Source organism: Misgurnus anguillicaudatus, chromosome 9, assembly GCF_027580225.2.
Source record: "Misgurnus anguillicaudatus chromosome 9, ASM2758022v2, whole genome shotgun sequence".
In the NCBI taxonomy this organism is placed as follows: Eukaryota; Metazoa; Chordata; class Actinopteri; order Cypriniformes; family Cobitidae; genus Misgurnus; species Misgurnus anguillicaudatus.
This window is the reverse complement of record NC_073345.2, coordinates 28,774,633-28,796,635: the sequence shown is the minus strand read 5'-3', so window position 1 is coordinate 28,796,635 and position 22,003 is coordinate 28,774,633. Positions and strand designations below refer to the sequence as shown.

Sequence of the window (22,003 nt, the reverse complement as noted above, 5' to 3'; positions counted from 1 at the left end):
TCAATATGTGGGAAGTGAAATGTTACCTCCAGTTCATTTTCATCAAAAATCTTTATCAAGTCAATAGGAATGAGCTCGGTAAAACCCTGTGAAACAGAAAAACAATTTTTTAACACATTTACACGCAGGTCATGTTGTTATAAATCAGGGATAAGCTACAGTTTGCTGCCACATAGTGGCCATACGTTGAACTACAGATTCATATTTGTGTGTGTGGGACTTGATCTTACTTCCAAAAAGGCGTTCATCTGCTTTTGAACCCTGTTCACAAACCGCCACTGAATCACCAAGCTGTGCAAAAAAAAAAAACAGTCTTAGGACTTTCTGTCTTAAGTCCCTTATTTATTTATTACTTTTCTGCACATTATTCCAAAGCAGCAAAATACTAAAGTACTAATGTCTTAAAATTCATAAATCTACCAATGAGTAGCTTCATAAAAAACTAAAGGGTACTACAGTAACTCACTCTATGTACTCCTTTTTGTTGTCATTGGTAACAACCATGTCTGAACCGCTTGGCTTCAAATCCACCTGATACGTCTAAGAATAAAAAATTGCATTTAAAAGACTTTTAAACTTTAATCAGAAAGATAAACATGCCATTTACAGCTTTAATTTTGAAATATTATGGTATGTTATCTGTCCAAAATTGTCCTCATCAATGCAGAACCGCAGGTCCAGTTCTGTTGGGTCATTTTCCAGAATCCACTTCAGAGAGTTGTAGTATTCACTGTCCTACAGTGTGTACACACACACAAACACAAAAAAGAGGAATGAAAAAAAAAAAATAATAAATATGAGTAACATATAGATTATAACAAAATTAGTGCCCTCAAATTACGTTTCAACGCTTATGATGCTATGATGATATTAAATATTTGCGAAATAAGTTTCGAAAAGTTTTTTTTTTGAATATGTAAAAGATTCATATGTAACAATCTTGCTTTATTTTTTTATGAGCAATTTTAGTGCAGGACGTACAGTGGAAGTCCTTATATGGGCACTTTATTCCTATATTCCTGAAAAGAAAGCCTAAAAAGGACACAAATTGTACCTGCTGTGTTGATTGTATCTTAAAATGGCTTACATCATTCGAATCACCAGAATTTCAGCTTTCCAAAGATATGTGACAAGTTAAGCTTGTTTTTGAGTTGTTGTATTTGATGAAGTTTTCTATCAAATAATGCAGGGTCCCTCCCATGCTACGCTGGAATTTAAGGGGTTTCTAATTGGAATATCGCATGCACACACAAGCCAAGAGCTGACATGAAATCAACATCAACAGCAAAGTGTGTTTTTGTTTGTTAAAGGGATAGTTCTGACAAAAATGATATTAAACTCACGATTTACCCACCCCCAAGCTGTCCGAGTTGCACACGTCCATCGTTCTTCAGACAAATACATTTTTGGATATTTTAGAAAATGTTTTAAATCTTTCAGTTAATTAAATGTGAAGTTATGGGGTCCACGACCCTCAAGTCCAAAAAAAGTGCGTCCATCCCCCACAAAACAAATCCAAACGGCTCCAGGATGACAAGCAAAGGTCCCCTGAGGGCAATCCGCGCGGTGTTGCTGCAGAAATATCCACATTCAAAACTTTATTAACTACCTTCCGGTAGCGCCGCCATCCCAGTCGCGTCCGCACTCAGGATGAGCGCTTACGCAGCCTACGGAGGTTTCTCTGCTGCTGCTCTGTGCCCCCGCCCTCCGAAATTGTCATACGTCACTAAGTGCGTACACTACGCTAATACTCTCTCCTGAATACAGAGGAGTCTAAGATGGCGGCAATATTTCTACAACAATACCGCGCGGATTACCCTCAGAAAACCTTTGTTTATCATCGTGGAGCCGTTTGGATTTATTTTGTGAAGGATGGACACACTTTTTTTGGACTTTTTTGGAGGTCGTGGACCCCGCAACTTCACATTCAATCAACTGAAAGATCCAAAACATTCTCCAAAACATCCGAAAATGTGTCTGTCTGAAAAACGATGGAAACACGCACCCCGGACAGCCTGGGGGTGAGCAAATCAGTGGTTTAATATCATTTTTGGCTGAACTATCCCTTTAAGTTTGTTCAGCTTCCCAATAAACCCAGCATTATGAAAACAATGGCTTTAGTTTGTTTATCCAGGATAGCAGCGTTTTGATTTTTGATTTTTTTGAGTTATTGATGAATGAGTGTTTTGGTGGCATGCAAGTAAATTTGAAGAGTTTGGTTCCAAAACGCGATAAACGCCATCTTTGAAAAAAAATGAGTTACTGCAAAATCAGTATTATATCATGTCAGTATTTAAAAGTAAATAATTAATTTTATGCAAAATCCAATATCCACCGTGTTATTCTGTCATCTTTTCTCCCTTTTTCCCAAAATGCGATAAACGCCACTCCTCCTTTTTTACAGAACGCAATAAATCCATTCCAGAAATTACAGCGGACCATTCACGCAATGTAAACAAACATGGCGGCGCGCTGAGTACACGGAGTCCTAGTTTTCCTCATCTACTTTGTACTTCGTGATCAACAAACAAAACAATATAATACTTTAATGGCATTGATAAACCTGTGGTTGTTTTCTGTGACGGGAAAGATTGTCATCAACATCTAATAATTTACGCAAAGCACTCGGGAGACTGGTGCTTATCTCCCGACAGCATCAAGTTTCTCATGCTAACACATTGACCCCAGGGGATCTTATGAATAACTTTACATTATTTTACTCAAAGTCAACGAAAATCGAGCAGGACCAAAACATTTTACAGCTGATCGCTGTGAAAAATGCTAAGCAACGGCGTCAAGTATAACCGCAGCAATGACAGTGATCTTAATATGACAAAGTAAGTGTTTTGGTTAATGCCATTAATGTTTATTTTTTATCAGTGTATATCACTGTTCAACTAAATGAATATATCATGACAAAGATGAATGCACATTTATACATTGATTGAATAGATTTATAGCATTTTGAAAAAAAAAACGTCATGGATTTATTGCATTTTGTGGAAAAAATAATTGGTTTTTATAATAAATCTTTGAAAATCAAGTTATGGATTTGAATTTTTTATGTTTTTATAACCTAAAGATGCTATGTGAAAGCTTGTAACAGAAAATAGTGGTTTTCATCTTGTCACGTTCTTGGTATAGAAAACACGTTTTTACCGAAATTTGTCAAAATGGATTTATTGCGTTTTGGAACCAAACTCTTCATTTTTTCATCATATGTTTTTTTTTCGGTTTCTAAGTTGGGTGTGTAAGATACCAAATCCAATGCTATGTCATATTAATCAGTATCTTGTTGACTAAAATATAATTTTGAAATATGTCTGCAGCTCTTAGCAACTTTTTTGGTGGGCTTGAAAATATTTTGACCCAGTGGGGTTAATTGTAAAGCTGTGTTATAACTAACCCCTCAGCACTTACAATATGAAAACTGCTAACGTCAGCGTAACTCTTGCCGTTGTTTTAAATAGGCTACACGCGAATGATTGCTGGCTGCCAACAAAATAAATGTGCCTGTCTTATAAACAATCGTGTGTCAAATTGGTTTTGTTCCTATCTTTAATAGTGATTGTATAAGGTCACAACAAAGATTGAAATCATAATGAAATGAATGGCTAAAATCAGACTTTAATGCTCATTATCTCAGAATTAGATTTTGAAACTGTAGTATGATTATTACAGACTGGGTCACATATCAAATAAAATGTTTTGTCATAATTGTGCTGCTTTTTCTCGCGTATTTGGACATTTGTGTCCATTTGTAGTTGAACTGTTGTTGGAGGAGGGCTGGATGAATCAGTGCAGTGTGTATGCCTGTCTATTATAGACAGATATATAAACAATATCCACTTCAAGTATACAGACAAAATAGTATTGAAATATTTGCCTGCAAACTTAATTTTTAGCAAGTGTTACAACTAACCCCCTGCCTGTTACAATTAACACCACCTGTTGGGTAAGTTGTAATGTTTGCACTTCTGTCAAGTTTGGTGTAATCGTCCAAGAATGGTAAGTACTAGAAACAAACTTCAAATGTTCATTTGTAGAAGAGATGTGTGTGTTGCTTGTGTAAAAATATAATTAATCAAACTCAAATATTTTTTTATATATTTATATATTGTGCCCCGCTCCCCCCTACTCAAGATTAACATAAGATAAGCAGTGTGTTATGTGAGCTTCAAGATTGAAATGATATGAAATCGATGAGTGAAACAATGTGTGTGTGTAAACGTACCACTGACTCCATATCATTCAGAGTTATCTGCTTGCCCAGCATCATTTTGTAGAACGGTCGAATGAAGAAACCTAAAACACAAACAATGACATTTTAGCCTCTATCTGTAAAAAAAAAATCCAAAGCATAAAACAAAAATTAAGTCATTCAATAAAAACAGGCTTACGCACCATCCAATAGCTTGCCATGATACACGGCCATCCCAGCCACCCGTCCAATGAATTTAAAGTATGAGAGGTGATCCTCATTGCAAAGACCAGAGTTTGGATTGATCTGAAGTGTATAGTTATCGCTACAAACAGACAGAAGAAGAGAAAAATTAAATTACAAAATTACAATAACAGTCCCTCTTTGTTTTCAAATAAATTAAACCAAATAGATCTGGGCCACCATTCACTACCACAGTATTACTTTTTACCTACTATAGAAGTCTGTGTGGATCAACTTGTATATAGATTAACCAGTTCTCGCCCTGAATAATGGCATTAAAAAAAACAATAGAAGTAAATGGTGCCCCAGATCTGCTTGGGTGATTCTCACGAAACCATTGAAACACCACGGCACTAATGATTTTAGCTTTAAAATGTGTAATATAGTAACATTAAAAAGCATCAGAATTAACACAATACTGTGTTCTACCTTGCACAATATGTGATTTCAACATAAGAATTTATTATTGTAAATTTTATCTCATTTTCTGCTGAAATTCTCATTACCGCAATGTGTCCGGCTGTGTTTGAACATGCGTTATGTTGTAATTTAATCAAATTAACACAAAAATATTAAGAAAAAAAATAAATGGATGTTTTGCTAGACTACTTTAGATGACAGAAAAAATATTTACTGAATATTCATGTATAATAATAATGAAGAAAAATTAGGAAAATGATGTGTCCAGTTTAAGCACACATACAGAATTTTAATAAAGTTTGATTTTAAGTGATCAAGCACATGGACCAGTTACTTCAAGATGGCTACCAGGTAAGATCATTTTTTTTACAGTTAATTTGAAATATTGTCTTGTCAGAATGCTTACACGACATTTTGATGATCATTACCGCAACAGATGCTTATTAAAGTTAATTTAATTAATAGAAGCATCATACTTTGATTTTAAATGCATGTGCAGAATCTCCAAATTATGTTCTTTCAGGTTTGTCATGTCATTTTGAAAATATGTCAGATGTTTTCTGACTGTTGCGGTAATGAGGTTTTTTAGGACTAATTTTTTTAATTATGTTACAAAAAGTGTTAAATGATAAGTAAAAGTTTTTAAATTAATGTTCCCATTTACTCCAGACTTTGTTTTTCAATGTCTGGTGGGAATTTTTTTTTTACATTTTCATGCTTGACATGTTTAAAACCAAGTTTTCATGAGAATCACCAGCTTGATTACAAACATTCTTCAAAATATCTTACTTTGTGTTAATCAGGACAAAGACATTTATACAAGTTTGAAACAACCTGAAGGTGAGTAAATGGCTAGGAACTATACTCTTATTCTGGTGTAATAATCAAGGACTTTGCTGCCGTAACATGGCACCTGAAAATAGTGCCCTTGGTAACTTTCAATAGGGGGGGTACTATTTTCGGCACTGTGTAATATCAGTGCGCCTCCTACAGCCATGTTACGGCAGCAAAGTCCTTGATTATTACGCCATAATGAGAGTATAGTTCCTAGCCATATCTGACTAGAAAATCGCAACTTTTAATTTTCCGTCGGTCTTAGTACACGATGTAACTACAAATGAGTCATGTTTCACATAGGAAAAATATTGAAACTCTGGTTATTTTTTTGCGCGATGCTAATGGTCTAATCAGATTCAATGGCTTGTGCTAAACTATGTTAAAAAGTGGTACCGCCAAACCCGGAGATTGGCTGAATGGATTCCAAAATGGTAAAAATGGTGGAAAATTAGCATATTTTCAATAAAGGGGAAATCTAACAGGATAACAGAGGGTCCCTGTATGGTTACTGGCAAACTTTCATTTGGCACAATTATAAAACAAACTGGCAGACAGCCAAATAGACAGAAGAAAATGATAAACAGACACAAAGATAGCTAGCAAACACAATGATAGAGAAGATAGATAAGAAAAAAGACAGACAGATATCCTTAATGGTCGTTGTAGTTTCTAGTTTGGCCTTAAGGAAAGAGGGAAGTGAGACACAGACGGTACACAAAGACAATGACTCAGTAATTTGTTACTGAAGTGAAATATTATTACACATTAAACACCACCACCTCAGGCTTGCACACAGCTAAACAATGATAAATTAAAATCATCACAACACAAAACAGCGCAAATACGTGAGGCAACTTACGTGGCCGAGTATTCGAATAGCCCATAATAAGGGTTAAACATCTCTTTGGAGAGCAGGAAGAACCATTCTCTGGCCACACCTCCATAGTCCAGACCCTTCTCTGATTCAAACTCAATCCACAGACGAGCCTTCAACGTGTCCGGTCTTTTCAGAGACATGATGCGCCTGTACGACTCTTCAAAGATGTTATTTCTGTGAAGCTTCATCTCAAAACGGTTAGGAATATCTGCCTGTGGAATAGAAAATATAGCATCCAGTTACAAACAAAAGTTTGGTGATTACATCATAAAACTGAAACAAACAGGACTGATCAGCTTCACGCCGACACTTCAACTTTGCATTACAGTATCCTGCCTGAAACAATCACAGCTTCGTTTCTGTCGTGTGAAGAACAATTTAACACCCGATTGAAAAAAAATGTTTGCGCTTCTCGGCAAAGATTTCACACAGAATAAATTAGTGCGTCCAGGAATACAGCATGCGAGAGGAAAGCGCTCACAGAGACTTCTGGGAAAACACTTACCGGCTTCTTTAACTTCTTTCGGAAGTAGTCGTACTTCTGCTTGAATTCTCTGGAATACGGCACGGCCTGGGAGAGGGGACACAAAATAATCGCACAAGGCATTAGATGTGTTACATTACTCACTCAAAAAAGATTGTTGGAACAGGTTGGAAAAATTAATTTTGCTTTGGTGTGAATCACACAAAATACGTCAACATCTTGCTTCATATTTTACCACAAATAAAAAAAATAAGAATTTATATTATGCATAAAAAGGAACATTATTGATTTCTTGGCAATTTATGACATGTATTTCATCATAACAGCGACAAACACTACTGTATGTGTCTTCCACCAGCTGGTTTATAACAAAAGGCACACATATCATAAAAGATTAAGTAAAGAGATAAACTGAAGATGATGAGAGAGATTAAAAGACACTTACAGGCCCTGTGATGGCAGGACTCTGCAGTCGAGGATCTTCCCACTGCGTCTTTTTGGTGTCTGCAAAGAAGGACAGTCATTTTGTAATGTCTTTCATTGCTGGTATTTGAGACCAGAACTTGGTAACACTTCACAAAAAAGGTTGTTTTTTTAACATTAATTCACACATTCGCTTACATGAACTAACAATGAACAATACTTCTACAGCATGTATTAATCTTAGTTCGTGTTATTTTAAACATATAATAATACATTTTTAAAAATAAAAGTTGCAGTAATGACCTAGTGGTGAGACGCTATACAAAGGGGGCATGTACACCAAAGCGTTTAAACGCGACTGAAAACGGCAAGTGGATGCCGACTGTGGGTGCTTGTGGGCACCCAGCACGAAAAAAAGAAAAACACCAGCTGCTGCATTTTTTTTAAAAAGCACTACAATTCCATTGAAAACATACGCCGGCGTAAACGCCTTGGTGTCCACACCCCCTAAAGGGGCTTGCACACCGTAGGAGAAGCGCCGCGTCGCGTGTGGGACAACTTGTAGGTATCGCACACCAGAAGTGCGCAAGCTTAGCGTTTACTTCAAGATGCAAAATATGCGTTCCAGAGTCACAGCGAACAGATGCCATCAGGCACCGCCGGTGTGCGTACATTCATAGAAAATAATGTGTTTTGTTTTTAGATTCATGGGCACGACGCAGCGCTTCTTGTTCAGTGTGTGACCCACCTTAAAGGTGACATCGAATGATTGAACGGGGTATTTATCCTTATTCTGTGATGTGACATGTAGAAAACAAAATTTTGGTTTGGTCTGTAATGCCTTAGAAGCTTCCTTAAAACTTCTCTCAGAAAGCTATACAGACCTTTTGCATGTTTGCAAACAGAGATGACGTTTTTTGTGGGCGGAGCCCAACTGGTGGCAGAAAGTGACAGCTCTGCAATAGCTGTGTGAAGTGTCTTAGCGTTAAACTGTGATTTTTAAGCATCCGGTGTTCTGTAGAAGTCTGTTTCCCCTATATTTCTCTTTAGTGTAACGTTTCTTATAATGTTTTCACCAAGTTACGTTTATTTTTTAAATAAATTTAAAGTTAAATGGCTTGGCTACTAATTGTGTGCATGTATGTAATGTATATGTATTGTTCTTTATCAATTATTTTTACAGTATGAATCGCTGAAGTACTTATTATACTATCATGTATTCTGTATAATATCATTTATTAAATATTTCATCATTTCCTGTTTTTAATTTCTTCCTTAAATTTTTAGCTTACGTGTTTGTTCTAAAACTATTATGTTTACATACAAATTAATTTGTATAGGCCTATTTATATATTATTAACACTTTACATCGGGTGTGTGTGCGCGCTGTGTTTATATATTTATTAGTAAACATCATAATTTAGAACAAACAGGAAGAAGACAAAGGCTAAGATAGAAGGTAAAAAGAAGTAATAGAATTTTTTTTTTATTATTGATATTATGAACTCATTCAAATCTTTAATCTTTCTAAATAAATTATAAATGTAACGTGATAAAAACGCTATAAGAGACAACGGAACAGACTTCGACAGAACAATATCTTCTCTAATTATTTTCTATTGTAATTATTAAAAGATTTCCAGATGATTTCATCACTCCTGTCTGTCCGGTTGAGGGCTTTTTGCAACCATAAACACCTACGTTTATTCTCAAATGGTGTCTTCAACGACGGTATACTATAAAAATGAAGGTCATCTATTTTGGCATTCCTATTCTGACACTTAACAGCACAACAAGACATTTTCTAGTGAGTTATATTGTTTGTTACACTCGTGTCTCATTCATTTCCACTGTTTTTCTGCCACCACATTGCGCGCGTGACGTAGTGTGACGTCGACTCCCAAAAGGTCTATTTAAACGTGTGGTTTTGCATCTATTTGGCATCCCTCAGAGCTTAACTGGCAACCTCATTGTGAAATGCAAGCACTTGACGCTGATTGGCTGCCTTTGCTGCCACTAAAACTATGTAAACTTCACCGTCTTCAAAACATGGATAGACCAAAATTTTACAGATAGAAGAGCAGACCTCGCCACGCGACTCAACATTTTTCCTTGAACTTCGGGTACACTGCTGCAATTTACTTCCCGTTGGAGGCGAGAGGCCGGATGATGCAAATTATTTTGAAGGGGAGGGAATTGAATGAGAGTGGGGTGGGGGGGGGTTGAGATGCATTTTACGTAATATATATCCGTTGTTCAGATTAGCCCATTTTCTGGCGGACATTTATAAAGGAGGAATTTCTATGAAACGGAGATGTTCCAAATGTCTAGCACTTTTTGTATGTTCATGAATGAGGGTAGATTACCATTATTCAACTAAGACAAGGTAAAAAAAAACTTTTTGTTTATTCTCTGTCACCTTTAAGGGTGTGAATGATATATTTATTATAATATATAATTTTTTTTTTAATTTTTATTTATTTATTTGGTTTATTGTGGACTTTATATGGCAATCTAAGTGTGACTACAGCATCACTGATACGTTATGTGGGTGGTGGGATTGATAAAGAAAAATGTGAGACTATTTGTGTATAAAATGGAGAAATCTGTAAAATGCTGTTGATCAACATTAGTAAGTTTCAACATTAGTTAATGCACAATAATTTTACATGAATAATTGTATTGGCATTAACAAAGATTAATAAATGCATGAAACCTGTATTGCTTATTGTTACTTCAAGTTAGCTTACGGATTTACTAATATTAACAAATATAAACTTGTTAGATACAAAATGATTTATTACAGCATATGCTGAGAGAAACACGTATGTGTACTGTAAAAGGGTGACAAAATATGACTTTGTCAGACTGCACTGGCTCAACTATAGTGGGAATTTCTATAGCTTAGCTGGTAGAGAATTGCATTGCAGCACAAAGGTCATTGGTTTCAATCTCAGGGAACACACATACTGATAAAATGTATACTTTGAATGCACAGCAAGTCGCTTTGGATAAAAGCATCTGCCAAATGCATAAATGTAAATGAGTTTGGGGGCGGTAGTCTTAATGCTTACCCAATGGCAGATGTCATGTCATCTGTAACCTATCCCTGCAAGTAACATTTAGCTTTCCTCCAAATCAACATGCAGTATTACACATTTTACCAACAGTGTGTTTGTGAGGTGCTGCTGTCTCACTCATCAGGTGTGTATTGATTGCTGCAGATACAGCTGTAGCTGAACGCACCTGTGTTTTATAAAGCAGCAGGGATGGATGTGTAGGACATATTTGTCTTTGATGATGCATGAGAAAACTGATCTCAGAACATCTAAATAGCTATTGATCATTCAGTGGAGAATACAGTTACAGAAACAAGACCTTGATAGTATACATATGATATTTTATTAAGATAAATCTATTTTAAAATCAAATTTTGTTTGTTACAGCATTATGTTGTTGGAACATGCTAAGGCTGTCACTGGGGTATCCTTTAAAAACAATCCTAATACCTACCATTTAATTACACATATGTATACATTTTTACAAGTATGTACCTTTGAGGTACTAATGTTAACTCTTTAGGTGGTTAAGGGGTACTTTTTTAAAAGGGTACCACCCCGGTGATGGCTAGGGGCCATCATTTGACCATTTTTTCTGACAGGTATAGGTCCCTGTCAAAGAGTTTGAGGTAATCCCAAAGTTCTGTAAAATAAAATTATAAAGAAGCATCTGCCATGAGTTTAAAGCAGTGTTCGAATTATGTCAAAGATTATGTGGGTCCCATAGCTAAGCCCCCCGGCCATTTTTTGTTGGTCTTGTATCAACGTTAAAAAAAAAAAAATTACCCTTAATTCAAACCCCCGTACCATTTTTTACCCCTCAAGTTAGTGTGAAAATAGTATATAATATTAATAAATATGTAAGGAATAATTGACGACGGGCCATTGAATTATAAGAAAATAATGCACACCAAGGTGGTAATGCGGCACGACGCGAAGCGGAGTGCCGTTACACCGCAGGTGTGCATTATTTTCAAATAATTCAAAGGACCGGAGTCAATTATTCCGCTTATACCACGGTTACCACAAACATTGCTCTGGTGCCTATTTTTAAGACATTTGAAAAATTAGGTGTGCGGTTTACAGAAAAATAATCAACACCCATAGAACATTTCTCAGCCAATCAGAATGCAGCATTCGACAGACCCGTGGTATAAAATAATAATAATAAATATAGAAAATAGATAACTTTTTAAATGCCCCTAACCCAATCCTAAATCTAACAATCTGTTAATTCCTCCAGAAAACAGCATGAGGCACACTTGAGAGTTTATATTTATTTCAGACAGAAATCTTTTGGACTAGTTTATTGCGAAATTGGGGAAAATAATGGACAGTATTGCTTTGTGGCAGCACAGCACAAAAATTTTAAATTCATGTATTATTTTAATTTAAAAAAAAAAAACAGAGGACCCCCTAATTAATATTTTTGTGCTTTATAGAGGTCCGGGACCACCCCAGCAATCCCTCAATTTCGAACACTAGTACAGTATAAAGTGACTGTAAGTACATTTAAATTATACATACAGTACTGTGCAAAAGTCCTAGGCTATCACCACCAGACTTGTTGTTTTAGAAGTTTTAATGTCCATCCATATTTATTTTTCAATCTATTTTATTAAGATACAAACAGAAAATAAAGGAAATATGTACAAAAAATACAACATTTAATTTTCAGTACTAAATGTTTTTTTAGGCATCATCAGTAGGGCTGCAACAACAAATCGATTAAATCGCTAAAAATCGATTACTAAAAGAGCTGGCAAACGAATTTCATAATCGATTCGTTGTGTCGCGTGACGCAGAGACATTTCTTTTTTTTTTTTAAAGAAAAACTTCAGTTAAGCACGGAGCGGAGTGAACTGCGTCCCAAACCGCCTACTTCCATACTATATATTAGGCAAAGATTACGAGAAGAAGTGCTTTTCACCTACTATATAGTATGGAAGTATGCGGTTTGGGACGCAGCGTCGCTCTCTCTCGCGCACTGTTGCCTGCAGAGTTCGGCGCCTCATAAACAGGGCGGAGAAAAGATAAAAAAAAAGCGAAGGGAGAGGAAAACCACAAGTCAGTGTTTTACTCCTCCCAAACGTAAGCGCGTCACCTGGAAGTTAAGCCGAAAGTATACTAGGGACGTCTGCGTACAACAGCGCATGCGCATGAAAATATTTAGACAGGACACTCCACTTCAAACAATTATACAAAGGAAATAGACAGCATTTGCGCACACACTATCGTTTTTCTTCTTTAATTTTTATTTCTTCCAAGAACAGAAAGCTGTGGAGTATGTTTGTTACCATATTGTTTTATTCCTGTTCTTTGTTGTCTTGTTGTTTGTTCTAAACTGTGTTTGCAATGGTGGATCAGATACTTTTCTTCACCTATCCTAATGTTTTAATGTACTGTAAATGTCGCCAAATCAGTGCTGCCCTGACAGCCTGTTAGACTAATAATTTGAATAAGAAATCATTTGTATTGCGTATAGTGTCGAACGCGACCATCCGCGTGTGGCCGCGGGGAGTATACTTGGAAAGCTGCGGACGCGTGCGCGCGCGAGCCGGACGGGGGAAAAAAGGTATAACCCGGCCTTTAGCTGGCAAAGAAGTAAACATACAAAGACGACACGCTATGCTCTATGGAGCGACGACAGCGACAGACAGATTAATCGATTATTAATATAATCGTTAGTTGCAGCCCTAATCATCAGTGTTTAGTGTGACCTTTCTTGGCACTAAACGGGTGATTCTCACGAAACCATTGAAACACCACGGAACTAATGATTTTAGCTTTAAAATGTGTAATATAGTAACATTAAAAAGCATCAGAATTAACACAATATTATGTTCTACCTTGCACAATGTGTGATTTCAACATAAGAATTTATAATTGTAAATTTTATCTCATTTTCTGCTGAAATTCTCATTACCGCAATGTGTCCGGCTGTGTTTGAACATGCGTTATGTTGTAATTTAATCAAATGAACACAAAAATATTAAGAAAAAAAATAAATGGATGTTTCGCTAGACTACTTTAGATGACAGAAAAAATATTTACTGAATATTCATGTATAATAATAATGAAGAAAAATTAGGAAAATGATGTGTCCATGCCTGATGTTCTCATCCTCCACAACACTTTTTGAGAACAGTTTAAGCACACATACAGAATTTTAATAAAGTTTGATTTTGAGTGACCAAGCACATGGACCAGTTACTTCAAGATGGCTACCAGGTAAGATCATTTTTTTACAGTTAATTTGAAATATTGTCTTGTCAGAATGCTTACACGACATTTTGACTATCATTACCGCAACAGATGCTTATTAAATGTTAATTTAATTAATAGAAGCATTATACTTTGATTTTAAATGCATGTGCAGAATCTCCAAATTATGTTCTTTCAGGTTTGTCATGTCATTTTGAAAATATGTCAGTCTTGATGTTTTCTGACTGCTGCGGTAATGATATTTTTAGGACTAATTTTTTAAATTATGTTACAAAAAGTGTTAAATGATAAGTAAAAGTTTTTAAATTAATGTTCCCATTTACTTCAGACTTTGTTTTTCAATGTCTGGTGGGAAAAAAGTCAATTTAAGCAATTTTTACATTTTCATGCTTGACATTTTTAAAACCAAGTTTTCGTGAGAATCACCAAAACACATCTTGAGCATTTTTGAGCAGAATGAAGTAAAAAGACTAATTTCTTTAAAATGAGAAATTATGATTTAATTATATTTAGGTTTAAGAGATCCTGCAGTTTCCTGCTATTGCTCAAGTGGAAGGGGAGTTTATCCTAAAAACTTGACACATCAGTTTACATTTGCATACAGTTTTTAATACATACACATTTCCTGTATTTTCTGGATGCATTCTATTAAAGAGACTGAGAAACAATATATATATGATCACTATAACATTGCAAAAACAACAAATCTTATTCTGGCATGGTGGCCTAAGACTTTTGCACAGTACTTTATGTCCATTCCCTGCAATTGAACCGATGCCTTTGGCAGTGCTAGTGCTTTGCTCTACAGAAAAGCTAATTTGTCTTGTCAGTCAAATATCATTAAATTAATGAATTTGGGAGAGATTTTCATCCAAAATGGCTTTGTCCAAAGGTGTACTTTTTATCAGTATGTGTGTTCCCAAAGCTGCAAATGCATAGCTCTACCAGCTGAGCTACAGACATTACAATCCTGACGTGATATTTGTATAACATTAAGAGAGTGTCCTTACTGTGGTCAATGTAGAAGGTCCTCCCATCAGCATGCACTCGCTCTTCCCAACCTGGCTGTAGATTCAAAGAAAGAAGAGAAGATTAATACCTGAAGAAACCACCAGACAGGCACACATAAAAAAGCATACAATAATACAACAACATAAAAACTGTAACGAAAAACATGAGGACGAGAGGAAAGAACATAAACATATGAAGATTCCTCAGTTCGGTGTGGTGGATGTTCCACAACAGGGTTCCACCTGGCATGCAGAAGAGAGCAGGCCTGTCATTTTTTCATACACTCACTTTCACAAACATGTACTGCAACCTACGCCCCTTGAAATAGGAGACCCCAAGACCCCCAAAGCCACGTTGATACCAACATCACAAGCAATTCTCAGGCCTGACAAACCACAGCCAGGGATAGACATCCAAACAGTTCATAAACAACAACATCAAGGGAAGCTTTATTCACGACCCACACAGGGGATCTGGAAAAGAGACGACACCGTCGCTCACAACTGAGAGGCCAAGCCATCGCTCGAGACAGGCACATACGGGTATCAACTAAACTGGCATACAGTTAAACGAAGCACAGGACAAACGCTGTGCAGCAAGGGTGGCGATTGAAAGAAAAAGATGGAAACCAAATGATCAACGCAACCAGAAAAGGATACATGCAAAGAAAAATGCAGTATCGGGTCAATTCAGGGCATTTCAGACAACTTTGCATTTAATTTTTTAAATGACAAAATGTTCCTGAATTCACCCAACAATAAAAAATAAAACAGAAAAAATGATTTAAGCAAAAAAAAAAAAAAAACTAAAATAATAATGTCCCTCCCCAAAACACCACCTTTACCTGTAACTGTCTAGCAAGTAACAAAAACGATGTTAAAAGTAAACGTTTGAAGTTTATTACTAAATAAAAATAAAAAAATGCATGGTTGTACATTGATTTTTTTTCTCAATCATTTAAAAATACAAAAACAAAAAAGATCTCAAAGCTGGCTGGTTTAGGTCAAGGTTTGTAACTTTTTTTTAAGAATTTTGCAAACTAAGGGGGCGTGCACACCAAAGCTTTTACGCCCGTGGTCGGCATTTGTATTTAATTTTTTCCAATGGAAGTTTGCCGTTTTTCAAAAAAAAGCCAGCAGCTAGTGGTTTACTTCCACGCTGAAAACCAGCGCTCGGCGGTTTTTCCACGCTCATCGCTGAGCGGCAAAAGATTCTACTTTGGGTGAAAAGCTCATTTCTCACACGGCCGTCCAATCACAGTGAAGGACGGGTGGGACATTACCACAGCAACCAACCGGCGCATCGTACAACGACAAACGATAAACAAAGCAGAAGTATCACAGCTACCAAAGCGCTCAACTAAAGAAATCTGGCGCTCAGCTGAAAAAACATCTGGCATTCGGCATCATCCAGCCGTTTTCAGATGCGTTTAAAAGCTTTGGTGTGCACACCCCCTAAGACTACAAAAAAGTAGGTGGTCACCGTTGAGCCATATAAAAAATGAAAAAAACTTAACACCAACAAAGAAATAAAAAAGAGAAAGAGATGAAAAGACTGACAAAGAGAACCCCAAAAATATAGGAAAGTACAAAGGAAAACGAGGGACAGCCATTCATGCCAGTGATGATAAGTGGGATGGAGAGGTCAAAGGTCAAACAGGCTGGTGGGCAGGCAGGTAATCACGCAGGCTGCGAGAGGACCGACCTCCTCTGGAAGATCCTGCAACAAGCCCAGATCACAGCATGTTTCCCCACGCCACCGAAAGACCAGAAAGAAATCACACACACCAGCAGCTTAGACAGCACTACTGTAATGCTGTGTTAAAGGAGGTCATTTAAATCATGAATGACATGAATGTAAAGCTTTAAAAATACTCTCAGGAAACCAAGAGAAAAAAAACGATATTCTTAAGAAAAAGCAAAATTAAATGAATCAGGAAATGAAGGTTAGTAGGGTTAATAAGTTTTAGAAATTTGCATACATTCTTAATTTACATGCATGTGCACATTTATAATTTTGGATAAATATATGGAAAAAAAAGATGAAAATTGGATGAGCCCCATTTGCTGGGTGGTACCTGGCACATACTGAAAACTTGTGAACCGAACGGTGCTATTTAAGAGTCTCTCCTAGATGAAAATAATGGTTGATGATGCAATATGGGTCTTGCATTAATAAATATTATTTAATAATGCAAGACCCATATTGCATCATCAACCCAAATTTAAATAAAGACACCAAAAAGCAATAAACTAAACAATGCATACACACACAAAAAAATATTACTTTGTTTTGTGTCATCAGTTGCAGCTGTTTGTCTTTTCAGTAGTCAGACACCTTATGTTAGTGTGATATAGATGTTGATCTCATTCACAATTGTGCATCAATGTGCCTCAACACAAGGTCGTATATAAGACGAGGGTACTAAGCCGCTGAAAGAGCATGGATTTATGGGAAATATGGCTCCAGTGTCCGCTTTTATACTCACAGGAAGTGGGCCGAGGTCGCCAGGGTCTAAAGATGCTTTTGTCCTCATGTGAACGGGATACTTTAAACGTGGATCTTCCTGAAAAGGCAGAGAGAGAGCGAGAAAGAGAGAGAGAGATAAAAAGAGAGACAAGAGAGCGAGCGAGAGAGAGAGGTTGACTTACAAAAGCTCAGATTTTCCCAGAAGGCTTTATCAGTAAATTGCTTTCACTGACTACTGCCAAAAAGCAATGCTGCAACCAATAGTGAAGGAAAATGGGAACAATTGTGTTTGTTTTACATCTCTATAGGAAGATAATACTTTATATAAACATGAGATACCATTTTTAAATAACATTTTACTTGCAATTGTACCGGCGATAATTAGTAATTAGAGAGATTAGCATGCCCGACTCCCAAGCTGGGTTGATCATCCGTTTAAAAATTTGCTTTAAAGTGAGTAAAAACTGGTTTCAGTGTTGCGGTGTCCCCAAAGGGAATAAGGTTTGACCTCACTACATGGGTAGATAGTATCCAGTTACACAATCATCTGCCTAAATAATGTTTTGTAATAAAAATTTTAAACATATTAAAAATAAACCCAAAGCAGCATCAACGTTCTTTCTGTGTCAAATGTGGATCTATGTTGGGGAAAAACAGGGCACTGGATACAAACTGCTGTACCTCAGTTAGACGCCAGGTGTCGCAAGGGGTCCAAGTGTACAAAATATATCACACGGGGCTTCTCTCCAGCTTAAAGGGGGTCATGTTATGCTTTATCACATTTTCACCTGTATTTAGTGTGTAATGCTGCTGTTTGACCATAAAAAATGTCTTCAAAGTTACAAAGGTTAAAGTCCAATTCAATAATAAGGGGAAAAAAGCCTGGTTGAGTTGCTTTAACTCTTTCCTCACCAGCATTTTTCATGATAAAAGTTGAATGCCTCCCAGAAAGTGCTCTTCTTTAAATATATAAACATACAATATATTGAATGAAAGAACAGACCTTCATCCTACCTTCATTAGTTCTCTTTGCAAAAAAATACTTCTTGCCTACACTGCAAAAAATGACTTTCTTACTTAGTATTTTTGTCTTGTTTTCAGAAGAAATATATAAAAATTCTTAAATCAAGATGTATTTTTCTTGATGAGCAAAATGACCTAAGAAAATAAGTCTAGTTTTTAGACGAAAAATATACAATTTAAGTGAATTTGTGCTAAAACGAGCAAAAATAACTGCCAATGGGGTGAGAAAATTTTACTTGAATTAAGTGTTAAAGAAAAAATAAATCTTATTTCACTTTTTTTTTCTCACCCCATTGGCAGATAATTTAGCTTGTTTTAAGGACAATTTCACTTAAATTGTATATTATTTGTCTTAAAACTAGACTTATTTACTTATTTACATTTTGCTCATCAAGAAAAAGCATCTTAATTTAAGAAGTTTTTGATATTTTAACTGAAAACAAGACAAAAATACTAAGTGAGAAAGTCATTTTTTGCAGTGTAGTATTTTTGTTTTCAGTAAAATACCTAAAAATTCTTAAATTAAGATGTATTTTCTTAAAGAGCAAAATGACCTAGGAAAATAAGTCTAGTTTTTAGACAATAAATATAAAATGTAAGTAAATTAATGCCAAAAAATCTGCCAATGGAATAAGAAAAATGTTCTTGAAATAAGTTTAATTTTCATAAACACTTAATTCAAGAAAAAATTTCTTATTCCATTGGCAGATTTTTTGCTTGTTTTAAGCACAAATTCACTTAAATTGTATATTTTTTGTCTAAAAACTAGACTTATTTTCCTAGGTCATTTTGCTCATCAAGAATGCATCTTAATTAAGAATTTTTAGATATTTATACTGAAAACAAGACACAAATACTAAGTAAGAAAGTCATTTTTTGCAGTGTATCATCTCTCTAATGTGGGTAGGTTTCTTCAAAAACACCAAATTTTGAGCAAAAAGCTGAGATAATTATATTTTTGTGAAGGACTTTTGATAGAGATCAGATGCAGAGCGATCCTCAAAACTTACACGGATATTTAGCGGTTTGCCCTACTTGGCGATACTACTTCCGGGTTTTATAAGTTGCGGAAGATAATACACTGCAAAAAAGGATTTTCAAGAAAAATTGTCTTGTTTTCAGTAAAAATATCTAAAAACTCTTAAATTAAGATGCTTTTTCTTAATGAGCAAAACGACCCAAGAAAATAAGTCTAGTTTTTAGCCAAAAATATCAAATTTAAGTGATTTTGTGCATAAAACAAGCAAAAAAAATCTACCAATGGGGTAAGCAAAAAAATCTTGAAAATTTTTCTTAAACACTAATTACAAGGAAAATTCAGGAAAAATTTGCTTAACCCATTGGCAGATTTTTTTGCTTGTTTTATGCACAAAATCAATCAAATTTGATATTCTTGGTCTAAAATCTAGACTTATTTTCTCGGGTTGTTCGGCTCATCAAGAAAAAGCATTTTAATCTAAGAATTGTATACGTTTTCACTGAAAACAAGACAAAAATACTAAGTTTTTTTTTTCTTGAAAATAATTTTTTTCAGTGTAGCGGTATTGCGGATTGACAGATAACTCGTCAATGGGGGGGAAAGAGTAAATAGGGAGTTGAAATGTTAAAAAGACAATGTTGGTTCTGCTTTGCTAAGATGAATGAATGTTGATGTAGATTTTATCTTCACTTTTTAACAAACTCTTTGTTCATCCGCTGTGCATTTTATCATGCACAGATATTGTGTGCTTGTGTAAACCCTACTTTTGCAAGGTTTACGACATGCATCTGATCCGTACAGTATAAGACAATTACAAAATAAAAACATACCACTGTAAAACAACTTGGCAGGTGCTGCAATAATGAAAAATGTGTGAAAAATAATGTAATGTTTTTTCACACAACACCCCAAAACTTTGTTAAAGGGCATAATAGGACCCCTTTAATGTGTGTGCGGATCTGGATGCACCAGTATTTCTTGAAACCTCTATCACTTATTACACATCATACATGTATGCATAAATACAATAAATATACATTATTTCTTTGGACAAGCTGTGATCCACATTACATTTGCTTAAATAGGCAACAAAAAACCCTCTAATCGCTCTCTAATCTGTATTTCATTGCCCATATCAACAGGATTGAATTTTTTCACATGGACACAGCATAGCGCAGTAAAACATGCAGGTGGATACTGGCTGACTGGTGCGAAAAAATGGCTGGTTAAGCTACAGGTCAAACACTACATTCTGACAGGTGAAAAGAGTGCCAACAAGCCACTTGCACTGTAATAAACGTAAGATATAAATAGATAGCACACTTAAATCCCACTGTGTACAAACTATAGCTACATCAGCAATTTAGACTGCAGCTCTGTTTCAAAAACTAATGAGTCGCAATGCATCCGGAAACTCCGAGACGCATGGGAAACTCGCAATTGATTTGGTTGGCACTGGCACAAAGGTTGTGAGCGTTTGTCTTACCCAAGTGGTGATTCTGTTGTTGTGGTCAATGAAGAAAGGACGTCCATTGGGAGCTATTCTCATTTCCCAGCCAGGGGGTAGGAAGCTGTGGTTTGGTTTGTGCTGGGATTTGGGCGAGCTGTAGGGTGAAGGCTGCGGAGACTGGGGGTTCGAAAATGTGTCCTTTACGGCTCGCCGTACCGGGACGTTATTGGCTCCCTGGATCGGGAAACAGAAATCAGAGTGTTTAATGCTTTGCTGTGGAGTGCATTAAAAGGAGCTGTGACTTATTCATGGTAGTATTGAGCAGTCAGGACTTTCATAAAGTCAAATCCTTCCGCTGGAAAAAATAGTCCCTGACCGATTGTGAACAGCAACATGGTTGTTCATAGCTGTTTCATCTTTAATAAATCACAGCTATCAGAATTAAAGGATTAGTCAATTTTCTTAAAAAAAAATCCAGATAATTTACTCACCACTATGTCATTCAAAATGTTGATGTCTTTCTTTGTTCAGTCGAAAAGAAATTATGTTTTTTAAGGAAAACATTCCAGGATTTTTCTCATTTTAATGGACTTTAATGGACCCCAACACATAGCAGTTTTAATGCAGTTTAAAATTGCAGTTTCAAAGGACTCTAAACGATCCCAAATGAAGAATAAGGGTCTTATCTAGCGAAACGATTGTCGTTTTTGGCAAGAAAAATAAAAAATATGCACTTTTAAACCACAACTTCTCGTCCTCACGTAATACGTCATCACGTCAAGAGGTCACAGATGACGTATGCGAAACTACACCCCAGAGTTTACAAGTGTGGAGAAAGAGGACCGTTCCGAAGTTGTTGTATGTTGAATAATACTAATTAATGTCTTTGTGTCAGTTTATTGTTTAAAATGGTCCGCAAATGTGCGTTTCATAACACGTGATCTTTCCACGGCATTACGCAATTACGTGAGGTCGCGCTGGCGCGTCACAGGACGGAGGAAGACAAAAGTTGTGGTTTAAAAGTGCATGTTTTTTATTTTTCTTGCCAAGGATGACAATCATTTCGCTAGATGGGAGTCTTATGCCTCGTTTGGGATTGTTTAGAGTCCTTTGAAACTGCATTTTTAAACTGCATTAAAACTGTTAAGTGTTGGGGTCCATTAAAGTCTAGAGCCCGACCGATATGCATTTTTTGGGGCCGATGCCGATACAGATATTAGGGAGTAAAAAAAGACCGATAACGATATATCGGCCGATATTCATTATGTGCATATTATAGTACAGTACACATATACTACAGTA

At 36.0% G+C, this 22,003-nt stretch overlaps 1 protein-coding gene across 9 annotated transcripts in view; it reads right to left on the bottom strand.

Moving 5' to 3' along the window:
- The window catches only part of nedd4l (NEDD4 like E3 ubiquitin protein ligase), a 121,984-nt gene that overhangs the window by 9,113 nt on the left and 90,868 nt on the right, over positions 1–22,003 (bottom strand). For 8 of the 9 annotated variants that reach the window (XM_073871455.1, XM_073871456.1, XM_073871457.1 and 5 more), the window contains 12 exons: positions 20,738–20,937; positions 17,269–17,346; positions 14,780–14,834; positions 7,508–7,566; positions 7,084–7,149; positions 6,561–6,790; positions 4,405–4,526; positions 4,235–4,305; positions 642–735; positions 467–542; positions 231–291; positions 27–86 (listed from right to left, as the gene is read on the bottom strand). In XM_073871455.1, the coding sequence (XP_073727556.1) occupies positions 27–86; positions 231–291; positions 467–542; positions 642–735; positions 4,235–4,305; positions 4,405–4,526; positions 6,561–6,790; positions 7,084–7,149; positions 7,508–7,566; positions 14,780–14,834; positions 17,269–17,346; positions 20,738–20,937 (1,172 nt within the window). The remainder of the gene's footprint in view (positions 1–26; positions 87–230; positions 292–466; positions 543–641; positions 736–4,234; positions 4,306–4,404; positions 4,527–6,560; positions 6,791–7,083; positions 7,150–7,507; positions 7,567–14,779; positions 14,835–17,268; positions 17,347–20,737; positions 20,938–22,003) is intronic. The other variant, XM_073871454.1, reaches the window with a different exon arrangement.